General features: G+C 44.4%; 1 protein-coding gene across 2 annotated transcripts; it reads right to left on the minus strand.

Moving 5' to 3' along the window:
- Window positions 1-105: 105 nt before the first annotated feature.
- LOC136432938 (uncharacterized) lies at window positions 106-11,691 on the minus strand. 2 transcript variants are annotated; one of them, XM_066424605.1, is made up of 7 exons: window positions 11,497-11,691; window positions 4,725-5,416; window positions 4,422-4,551; window positions 2,880-4,193; window positions 2,588-2,731; window positions 2,207-2,389; window positions 106-1,963 (listed from the first exon to the last, which is right to left on the minus strand). In XM_066424605.1, the coding sequence occupies exons 1-7, from the start codon at window positions 11,539-11,541 to the stop codon at window positions 800-802; spliced, it is 3,672 nt and encodes a 1,223-aa protein (XP_066280702.1). In that variant the 5' UTR covers window positions 11,542-11,691; the 3' UTR covers window positions 106-799. The 2 variants fall into 2 exon arrangements, with proteins under 2 accessions (XP_066280702.1, XP_066280701.1); XM_066424604.1 differs by having other exon boundaries at window positions 106-1,972; window positions 11,497-11,690.
- Window positions 11,692-12,216: the final 525 nt, after the last annotated feature.

The following is a 12,216-nucleotide window of genomic DNA, read 5'->3' on the forward strand; positions in this document are numbered from 1 at the left end:
TAGGAAATGTGTGATTACATAGGAGAATTACCATTACCAACAACGACTCTCAATGTCATTCACAAGTACAAGACTATATTAGTTAGAAATCATCACAGAGATAAACACTGTCGGAAATTACTATTTATTAGTATGATGTGGTGAAACGAACCAACAATGGCACGAGATCACAAACTACGACTATGTGATAGTCTTCACTGTTACAATTTACACCAATGTGTCTGTCTGTTACATCCAATGGCTTAAAGGCCGACAATATAGAACTCGTTGTTGCCTCAGCAACTTTGTTCAGTACAAATGTATCATTTTTAGTGTAGTTTTACAATGTAAGAGAACTCCAGTAGGTGAAATACACAGACCCTTGACATGTCCGACATTACGTACAGCTGACTAATGTATTAAAGAATTCTCCAGTTACGTACATAGAGCGGACCAGCGCCCTATGTCGCTCATACAGCCTTCAACATTACTTTACACAAAGTTTATATCAAACCCCTTCGAAACACTGTTTCGATATTTCAGTTACTTGTGTTTTTTCTCCTTCAGCTTGAGGGACAAATACATTTCTAACTTTCTATTTCTTGCTTGCAAAGACGTAGCATCTTAGTAAAGTTTATCCCAGAAACACCGTCACTATCTCCACTAGTCCACTAAACACACTAGATTCTAAGTCTGAAAAGTATACAAACTCGGAGGTTCTGTAATACCTTTTTGTAAGGCCTCTACAGGGGTATACAATACATATGGTAGAAATTTGGTCAAACTGATCATAGCCAGGATAACCAACATCTAAATCTATTTACATTGTTTGTGACAGACGATCATCAGAGATGTTCTTGTTAGCCTGTTTGGCGGCATCAGTTTTGTTCTGTCCCCACAGAAGGTCGGGGAGACTTTTGGATCGGATCGACATTTTGTTCTTTAAGTTCATCAGCAGCGGCCAGGGGGTTGTGCTTTTCTCTGGGGGAGCGGAATTTTCCTCAGCGTCTTGGTTTGTGTTTACTTTGCTACTGTCTGCTTCCGTGGTTGACTCATCGGCATGCGGCGCAGAACCAGAGTCCACCACTTCTGTCTGCTGTCTCGTCTTGACCACTTCTGCCTCCGGTGTTTCCTCCATTCTCTGACTGCCACCTGTCTCGTCTTCCATAGTAAATGCTAAGTTGGTTTCACCCCCAGGGCTGTGATAACCACTGTCCTGGGTTCTCAAAGTCTTGGGCACAGTTATGGAACTGTTGCTTTCTTGTGCGGTTAGATCGATTTCTGGAGTGATGTTAGGGATCGAAGGCATGGAGGCGTCCGCCTCTTGTCCATCTCCCAGTGACCTGTCTCCGGACACTTTCTCCACTGTTGTGCTTTCGCGCGATGTGGTCCCTGTTGAAGCTGGTTGTTGTGTCGGAACAGGTAGAGTTTCACTGCAGTCGCCCGATCTAAGATTAAGAGACCCTGGTGAAAAGACTGAAGAACTACTGAGTCGTTTCGGTGTCGTGTTGTGGTTACTGGACGGCCGCATGTCGTCGTTGCTCCACATCCCGGCAAACGGCTGTCCATCAGACGACCGCTGCTGTGCCGCGCTGTACTGCCCCACAGGACCGTGGTGGGACGTTCCCATCATTGCTTCAACCATCTGCTGCGCCCTCTCGTGACCGCTCGCCATAAGTGCATCCCTCAGCACACGTAACGAGTCGCCCCCGTGTTGTGCCACCAGGAAGTCCAACATCCGCCTGGTGGGGTCTCCCCGCTGCTTCATCCACTGTATAAACTCAAACGATAGGTGCAGGGTCTCCGCCACGCTGCGCCAGTCCCTCCCAGCCGGGTCCTCCACGTCCAGCACCAGGCACAGCAGACCGAACTGTTCCTCGCCTGGAAACTGTGGCACGCACCTGGGGGTGGGGCGCAGCTCGGGCTGCAGGCGGAGGAACGTAGACTCGGAATCAAGAGACGAGACTGAGGGACGTTCAGGTGCCTGGAAAGACTGGATACCCAAGGAAAGAAATCTATTAGTTTTGAAATTAGTTGAGCAGTGTGGTGATCGCAGTCTAGTTGAACAAGCGAAGCGTCCGACAAAATGTTGGCATTTGACACTACAGCTGCGATAATTTTTGGTACCAAGTTTTATAAACGCACATCTAAACATAAAAATGGAAGGCATGCCGATAAGGAATGGTGATTTACCACGTTTTTGTGACACACGCACATAAACACGCACCTGACGGGGATGTAGTTGTTTGAGGACGTCGATACTGACTGTGTTGTCCGGGTACGAGACTTGCAGAGCCGTCACCTTGCACACCACGGTCTTGGGAACGAGTCCCGACGGCTGTCTCTCGATGTCAAACGTACAGGACGGCATCTCAGAGTGCTCGTTCCACAGGCTGGAGAAGGGGATAGTCTGTGAACAAACAGGCACATTATTTTAGTTCTGCAATCAGGTGAGGGACCATTATTTATTGAACATCAGTGGATATCATTGATGTACATGTACAAATGATGTAAAGCTAGATTTAATCCAGCTAAGCATAGAAAAGGAGTCTGGAGAAAAGATGTAGAAAGTAGGGTCAGTTTGTTCAGTACACCCATTCATCCTGACCTGTCTATCGCCGTTGAAAGCCAACCATCCGGTACGAAGGCGCTCCAGCACCACGGACAGGTTTCCACCGTCTCCCGCTAGGTGGAGCACTTTGTCGTCACCAAGCTGCACCGCTCCTAGATACCGCTCCTTCTCTCGCGACCGCTGGGGGAATAATGAAAATAAATAAATAAATTAATTACAATACTCCATGCAGGAGTATCCCATGTATTTGAAAAATAGAATGAAAACAGAAGGGTCAAATCAGGTGAAATGATCAACAGAGCGGTTCAAAAGTATCTAAGACACTAACCTGTTGCTCGTTATCGTTGTCCTGCCAACAGCGGACCCTGAGTTGGAAGATCTCGGTGTCTAGGAACAGGGGCTCGGCGAAGACTCCCACTCTGAACCGCCGCCACTCGACTTTCTCTCCCTCATCTTCGCCGTCTGCACCTATAAGCTCCCCACTCACGTTGTACAGAGTGAAATGGTCTACGAAGATGACCGTCTTGTCTCCATATGCAAAACACAGGGCCGACGTGTCTTGTGTAAGGTCCTTCCAATCCGGGGTCTCCCCGACATCAGTATTACTGGCCTGGAACTTGAACGACCACTTTTTCAAGTCCTCAGCAGGGTGTTTCACTGTCAAAATCGCGTGTCTGTTGAATTTCAGCCCATGTGGACCACACTGAATGACAGGAGGTCTCCACTTCTTGCCTGTCTCCTGGGTTGAAGACTCGTCTGCTCCGCGGGCGTACATGAATATCTCCGTACCGTCATGCTCGACAGCGTCTGGGGGTATGTACAGGTCGATCCCAAGATTTTCTAACGTCAGGTGCCCGCCTCGTCTGTCGAAAATCCCCGCGACAAATCGCGGAGTCGAGAAGTTGACTGCATCCGGTCCAGCGGCCTCAGAATCGCCGACGATGTCACGGAACTTGGACAGCAGGTGCGTCAAGGTGGTGTCCTCTCTATCGGCGGACTGGCCACTCAAGGTTTTAATCCCATCTGCGGTATGTTCTTTATCTGACGGAGCTCCTTGCAGGGATTCAGATGTACGACGAACGTCTTTGTCACACGAGTCTTTTGATTGTTCTCTGTTCACAGCTGTATCAGAGGCATCCTGCAGCCATATTCTGGAGTCCCCGGATCCCACCGTGCCACTCGTGGCGACACTCCATCGACTCTGGTTGTCCATTGTGGAACACCGTGAGCCGTCACTCACTATCCCGCTGTCGTCCGTCAGGTAACTGTAACGCCACCCCGCCGCCATCTTGTCCAGGGCCTGCTGTGAGGCGCCATTTCCGAAGTTAGCCTGCCGTTCTGAGGATGGTATCGGCACGCGCACGACAGTACTGTCCGTTGACCTGGACTCGTTAGAGACCGCCCCTTCACTCACGGTATCGGCGCAGCCCGAAATAGAAGAGCTGTTATCGTCTGAACGACCTCCATCCACTATCAGGCTGGGAGTAGGGGACACGTCCACGTCGTCGTCGCTGTCGTTTGTGAACGTGGCGTTGTCAAGGCAGACGTTTCGGTACAAGTCACTCATAGACGACTGCTCCGGGCCGAGTGGGATAGCTATGGTGCTAATACTACCGGCTTGGTAGCAGGCAAGGTTTCGTGTCTGAAACAGGAAATTGTTCTTACTTTAAGGCGGAGTCATGGAAATTCGAATATTCATCAGGGCAAGAAATATGTACAGTAAAATACGATGAAAGTGAGGGGGCGTGTTCCTGAATACTAGTACATGTATCTGTTTCTAGAAAATGGTATTGTCATTGAATCATAGCTGCATGTGCAACGTATGTCTTCGTCTTTCACACATGACCCTTAGTAGCAAATGATTACTTACAGGAGAGGAAGGCGGCTTTCGGGATCTCTTCTGTCGTTTCCTAACCAGGACCACCAAGCAGCTCGCAAGCAGTATGGCCACAACAGCACCTAGTGTCAGGACCAGCGGCAACACCATAGAATGGCTACCTCTGTTAGATAGATATGAAAAAAATGTGAGAATTTTTATGTAGCAAACACATAATACATAATCAAAAATTATGAAATATGGGCTCTATATGTATGTGCAAAGACTGGATTTGAGCCAATCAAGGAAAAGTTTGATTTGCTACAGCAATATGAGTTATGTAAAGTCCGCGATTACCTTGAGTTTTGACGCAAAGGGGCACAATCGTCGGTTCCCGGTCCAACACAGCCATCCTCACATGTGTTGTGACAAGGCCGACAGACAGAAGGGGTGCCCGGTGTTTGGTAAGTGTTGTCCGGACATGTGTGAAGGCACCTGCCGCCGTGCTGAACGTGTTTACATCGGTGACAGTTGGCGGGCCCCGGTCCTGTACAGCCCCTCTCACACTCCCCATGACACCTCCTGCAGAAAGAAGAGTCCTTGGGATCCAGGTAGCTCCCCTCCGGGCAACAGGACAGGCACGTGCCGTCGAAGGCCACGTGCTTACATCGGTAACAGTCACGAGAAGTGTTGCCATAGCAACCAACCTGGCATTCAGGATGACAGTCCTCACAGGTACCTCTGTTCCCGGTTGTAGGATTTCCCGGGACGACCTCTGTCGGAGTGGCGGTGTTCTGCAGTGTATCATTGCCAGTAAGGGTAGCGTTGTCGGGATCGGCGGATATGTTTTTGGTAGTGGGAAAGGCATCATTGGAGGGGACAGTACTATTAATTGGGTCTGCTCTTACCGTGAACGTTAATGTGGGACATCGCTGAACGCACGTGTTGTTGTAACTGTACTGTCGACACTCCAAGCATTGGTCCAACCTTGGACCGTAGCAGGACAAGCATAAAGGGTGGCATTCTACCTGGGCTTCCGCCAAGTAGACCTGGAGAACCAAGAATATATCGTCTGTTAAAGATTGTAACAATTGATGTTGACCTAAGCAGTAAGTCCTTGGGAAAGGCACTCAACACGACTATCACCACTTCACTCATGTGAAAATGAGTACCTAGCTTCAGTTAGGGACGTCCCTCGGATAGGACGTTTAATGGAAGTCCCGTGTTTGAGGAGAGCCACACCTCGAGCACGTAAAAGAAACCACCACGCTTATCGAAAAGATTAAGAGTCATTCCTAGTTTGAGTTGATCAAATAAATCTGTCCGGATATGATGATGATTTGGTTTTATTATTACCTTCGCGACGAATGGTTTCGTCGAGTAGGTTATTCGATGATGCTTGTCTGTGTGTCTGTTAGTGAACAGAATAAGTCGAGAACGCCTGGATGGTTTGTTGTCGTATTTGGTGTGTCGGTGTGTATGTGGGAAATCTCAAGATGATTACATTTTGGGCGAAGTGTTTTGCATAATTAACGAGAAAAGTGTAAAAATGTGTTAGATTGTATGCTCATACTATGCTTTCTGGTTGCGACGTGTGGGCTGTATTGTTTCAGGGGATATTGACACGGGTAAATGGGTGCAAAGTTGGTCATGAGGGGTCATGAGGCAGGCAGGAAACGTCAGTTACTGCCAGGGACAAATTGGCTATCAGCCAGCTGTAGGGCAGATACAAGAGATAGACTTGCCCATATAGGCAGTAATGCTTTAAAGCACTAAAACAAGGGCTCAGAAAAGGATTCACCTTAATTGTAAGCCCCCAAAATTCTTATGCACCAGAAAGCCACATCTGTCTACTTTAGAATCATGCAAAGAAAATAGACAGTTGACCAGCTCGTTCTCTCGTAACAGCTGACAGACGAAAACAATCGTCAACTTTGACCTACTCCCAGCCTGGAAGAGTCCACTCGGAGCATGTGAAACCAAACCACAAAGATATCTCCTTACACCAATTAAAAGACTGAAACATACAAATTTTGACCAAAGTTGGATATACACGGCCTTATATGAGTAAGAACAGTCATTAATGCAGTGCCACAGCATGGGAATACCGAGCATGTCTGTGTGTCTGTTAGTGAACACGATAAGTCGAGAATTCTTGGAAGGATTGTCTTGGTATTTGGTATGTTGGTAGGTCTCGATGAAACCTGAAAATGATTAGATTTTGGGCCCCCTATCGGCTTGTTACGGTACTGCAGCGGAACTTCCTGTTATGATATCTCGTGTTGTGGACATGCTATGGAACTGATTTTTGAGTGGTAGATAGTTCGTTGGGCAGAGAGTAAGTGGTATAGGTTTGGGCCCCCTAGCAACTTTTTTGGAACTGCAGGGGTAGGTTTTGCTTCAGACTTTGAAAGGGAATAACTCAAGAAGGGCTTGATGGAAGGTCATGATTTTTTGCATGTACATAGCTTGAGCGATGATGTACATGATTGGATACTTATTATGCAAATCAGTAACTAATTTGCATAATTAATGAGGAAAGTTAATACATTCATCAATTTCCATGATAGGACTCGCAAACATGTGACATATGTAACTGAGGAAGAGAGAAATATTAATAGATATCAGCTATGCAAATGAGAACCTCATTTACATAATTAATGAGAAAATAATATAACTCGAGATGGGCTTGATGGATGGTCATGATTTTTGGTATGTAGATAGCTTATGTGATGCTTTGTATGATTGGATGATAATTATGCAAATCAGATTATAATTAATGAGGCAATTTTAAAAACCTGCTGTGTTCCATGATATGACTATTCAAATATGTGACATTTGTAACTGAGGAAGAGAGGAATGTCAATAGATAGAAATTATGCAAATGTAGGCCTAATTTGCATAATTCATGAGAAACTACTATCATTCCACACTAGTAAATAACGGCAATTTCATACTTGTTGCATTTAGAAGTTGTGTGAATGTGAACACCATTGAATCAAATTATGCTAATAAGGAGCTTATTTGCATTATTGATGAAAAACGTTAGCATAACCTTCTTTGTTAAGCTCATAATCATAACAAGGAGGTTTGGACAACTTATGTTATTTGGGTGAGGAGGATCAACTGGTATGATTTTTGATTGATGAAAAACACTCCTAATACGTCAGTCATAAAGGTCAAAATCATTTCGCGAAGGTATGAGGTCGTAGAACTCTTGTTGAAACTCAAACTTAACACAAATAATTGATGAACGTATACAGTCTCGCAGCCAACAAGTACATATCATACATAGTTAGCTGAATTGCATCGTGTGTTGGCATAAATATCGACAATCGGACTACACGGAACCGATACTCTAAGGCAATTACACATTTTTTTTTTTTTTTTTTTTATTGCAACATTTACATACAAGACATGATGACGACAGACTCAAGCTTACAGCTTATTTTCATGTCGTCATCGACAGAATACATTACAGAATAACAAAACAAATTTTACAAATACTGAAAATGACAAAAAAACAGGTGCGGACATGCAAAGCATAAGAGCAACAAATTATCTCAAATAAACTACATAACAGAAATCATTAAATGTAAGAAGAATTGAAATCAATAAACAGATAAATATGTGGACAGGTACTACAAGACTGGTAGGATGGTGGTTTACTACTCAAATCTTTTGGATTCTATAATGAAAAGTTGGACATGCTGTAAGAGTTTGACATTGTTTGAATTCGAAAGGAAGGGTAAGCCTTTAAGCAGTAATTGAATTAGAACATCATCCGAGAGATTATTGAGATTTATGACTGAACCTACCAGATTTTCTAAATTACTGAAGAGTAAGGAACGGTGTTGTGTGTAGTTAGGGCAGTACAAGAAGTAATGAGAAATACTTTCACAAGGATGGCCACAGGTACAAGCAGGACTGGTAACTAGGTTGCGAGTGTACAAATTGAAGTTTAAACTGAAAGTACCAAGACGGAAACGAGTGAGAAGAGCGCAGGTGTAACGAGGACCAGTGTTGAAATATGGGACAGATACAGGGCGCACAGATTTGATCATTGTTTTCTTAAAATGAGGAAGACTTAATGATCGATCTGCCAAGGTAAGGTTGTTCCAATGATACGTAGCGTAAGGTATGAATGATTTCTTAAAGCGAGTTGTGGTACACTTTAACAACTGAAGGTTATGCTTATTGCGAAGGTCGTAGGAAGAGGAATCTGATACTGTGGGTGGTATCAAATCTCTTAAGTATTGTCGAGTTTGTCCATGGATAATTTTATAGAATAGGATAAGGGACTGAACATGGCGGCGGTCAGATAACTTTTCCCATCCCAGTTCGGCGAGTAGTGAAGTATACGAGGACCCCCTAATGGCACCAGCTACGGTTAAAGCACATTCATATTGTATTCGTTCGATGAGTTGAGAGTCTGAAGCAGTGCAACCGTGCCATACTACGCCACCATACTCGAGTAGGGGACGGATAAAAGATTTATATATTGTTTCCAAGACTTCACGGGGGAGCTTGAATTTAAGTTTACTGAAGGTTGAAACCTTTTTAGAAGCATTGGCTAACATGTTAGAAATATGTGTATTCCAAGACATAGTAGATGACAGATGAACCCCGATGTGTTTGTGACAGTCTACAGAATCGATTTGTTCGGTACCAAGGAAAAGGGGTGGATGTGGAGGAGGTATAGCCTTTGTAGAATAACACGTTTCGATTGTTTTTGACAGATTGAGTTCCATTAGCCACGCTTTTGTCCATGATAATATCTTAGAAAGGTCAGAATTGAGTCTAATGGCTGATACAGTGGGGGATTCTACAACATCGAGCAAGGAGCTATCGTCTGCGAACAGAAAAGGATGAGTTTCGAGTTCCTGTATCATGTCATTAATGTACACGAGAAATAATAGCGGACCAAGCACTGATCCTTGAGGTACACCTGCACTTATCTCGCACCAATCAGAGTTTTGACCTTCGATTACGACACGCTGCTTTCTACCATTGAGGTAACTTTGAAACCAGTTGAGAAAAGGCCCTTCCACCCCGTTTCGTTGAAGCTTGAAGAGTATGCCTTTATGCCAAACCTTATCAAACGCTTTTGAAAAATCAAGATAAACGGCTCTGACTTCCTTGTTCTGGTCAAAGGCTTGGAGAATTTTGTTTGTAATGAAGACAAGCTGGTTTACAGTTGAATCTCCCCTAATGAAACCAGATTGATAAGAATATAACAATTACACATTCAATTTACATGTATGTTAGACCGTTTCTGATCAAAAATATAATGGCAACGCAAGAGTAGAGCTACCAATCTGCATGCAACAAGTTTTTTTCTATACATCCGCATGGCCGAGGAGGGCTTCAACACCCTTAGGGCGTATTTTGTCCTATTTTGTCCCATGAAAAAAGCTGGCGCAGTCCGTACAGATCCGTACAATGTATACACAGGGCATACCCAATAATTGGCCTGGGAAAGATAGGCTACTAGCTGTAATCCCTTTACAAAGTAATTGTTTGGGTGTTCCTGGTTGCTCCACAAAAGTCACAGGAACAATGACAGGGTATGTATTGTGACTGATACAACTGGGACGTTTCAAGCTGTTTCATGCATGTTGGTTATAAATTACAGTACTTTTAGGGGGACCCTTAATCACTTTGCATTTGATGTAAGAAGCCTATCAAACATCCGTTTTAAATGCACGCCAGTTTATAATCTCCTTCTACGATCCCAGTACGAACGTGCCGAACGTTAGCATTGTCGTCTTAGCAAACAGGAAGAACAGGCCACCTCTTTTTGTTAGCGGGTCTGTTCATGTTTATTTTGTTGCCGTTTGCCGGCTTGAGTGGAATACCACAGTACGTACGCAATACTGTGAGAGAAACATTATCGCCCCACCCAAAACAACAGTCTCAAAGGTACAAATTCATCTACATTAGTAGACCACTTGTTTCTGTTCTATGCACAATATGATTATTCAAAGCAATCGGATATTTCGTTTAAAAACTACTGTACTTAGTTCGAAATCTACTATCGAAAGGGAACGTGTTGAAAACGCCGGACAGGCAAACGTAATTTCGTGTGAGAATATTTACTATTTTTGACACCATTTCTTTGCTCACCTAAGAGCGAGTCGTGACTTGAAAGGATGCATTAGTATTATTATGGTTCGTCGATGAATAGCGACATTAATTTTTGATGGCTTCCAATTGAAATGTGACTCATTCTCTTCACAACGTTTTGTATTGTTGCCATGGCAACGGAGTTTAGGTTTTCTGCATCCAGGTGAGAAAACGATCGATGAGACTACATACGGCCATCATACATAGTCGCGTGACAACAACGCATTAAGGATAAACATTAATCTGAACATTTCGTGCCAGGATCTGACTGTAACAAAACTGTAGCCTATGGTTCCTGTTATTATGACTATGACGTTCTGAGTAATCGAGCTCTTTATCGACACAGTGAGTAAACAATCCCGCATACAGGTGGTGGGGTTTGTAGACGTGATGTTTACAAGTTAAAAGAAAGAACTAAACTACAGCTGTACGGATAGCTCATTGAAGCTTGGTCATATCATGCTGTGGGTTTGATACCTCTACATGATGCATGGTGCACCTGTTACGCCCTGATTCATACAGGTAGCTGGCATGCTCGTTTGCATTGCCGGATTTGTTTATTTTTCTTGTGAAGTTTAAGTTCATCTACACCAGTGGCAGCTGTCAGTTCTTTTTACTCCTTTATGTATTTACTCGCACCCTCTATTCATGCCGTTGTGTCCGGGATCCGTCCCACCCGACGCTAGGTGTTCACCATAAGCACCACTTATTTACAGACGTGGCGATGAGTCATCTTTTGTGTAAGCATTAACAACGAACCGTTTCACGCTGTTGTTAACTTAGTAAAGCTTAGGTGGCTTCTTGACGATTGACATTTACTATAGGTGAGTTTCTGAAATATTGGCGTGGTGTGACTTTTACCGATAAGCCACAAATAAGCCACCACACCCGACAATTTCCGGACTGCTTGTGGACGACAGACAAAGCACCTGTAGAGTCGGGGCGGGTCGCGGAGGACACTTTAAGAGATTGCATACAGAATACTTAATGAAGAATACCTTACCTGTGTGGTCCACGTGGCGAAAACCAGCAGCAGTTGCCAGTGCATCCTCGCCTCGCTGTTCTAAATCGGTTTTCCTAAACTATTCTGTGTTAGGGACGCGACCTGGACTCCCATCCTACTTCTCAGGTTAGGAATGTGACCCTAATGCGCATGCACAAAAGTATTGATCGGCCAGGGGAAGTCCCAGCGTCGGTCTGGTGGAGTGGGATGCCATGGGTATGACGTCTGCCGCAGGAGAACAATAGGACCGGTAGCGCCAGGCATTCTTTGTCCTGTTACACTATACAGCACCACGCGACCGCCTTTTGTCATGGTAAAAGGGCTGGTTTAGTTTACAGGTCCGGGGAGATGAAAAATAATAATCTAAGACTGTATTAAAGAGTGCGTGGTTTGCAGTGTATTTTCAAATTGAAGGTGACCCGTATTCTTCCCACTTCCACACCCTTAACAGACAATACAGATGTGTTCATCTTCCCGGTGGATTATGATAAAACAGTAGTCATCTTCAGTTACAAATATGCAGTTTATTTACACATAAATTGGCCGATGATACACCATTCTTTCACGCCATCTTCTTTGATCTCTATAAGTATGTCTTTGAACTTCACAACGCCACCTTTCTCATTCAAAACCCACATATCTTTACATGGAGATACAACCTTCCGAGTGATCCCTCACACAGCATATTTGACAAATCTCAGACCCGGAAATTGTGAGGGC

Source organism: Branchiostoma lanceolatum, chromosome 4, assembly GCF_035083965.1.
Source record: "Branchiostoma lanceolatum isolate klBraLanc5 chromosome 4, klBraLanc5.hap2, whole genome shotgun sequence".
In the NCBI taxonomy this organism is placed as follows: domain Eukaryota; kingdom Metazoa; phylum Chordata; class Leptocardii; order Amphioxiformes; family Branchiostomatidae; genus Branchiostoma; species Branchiostoma lanceolatum.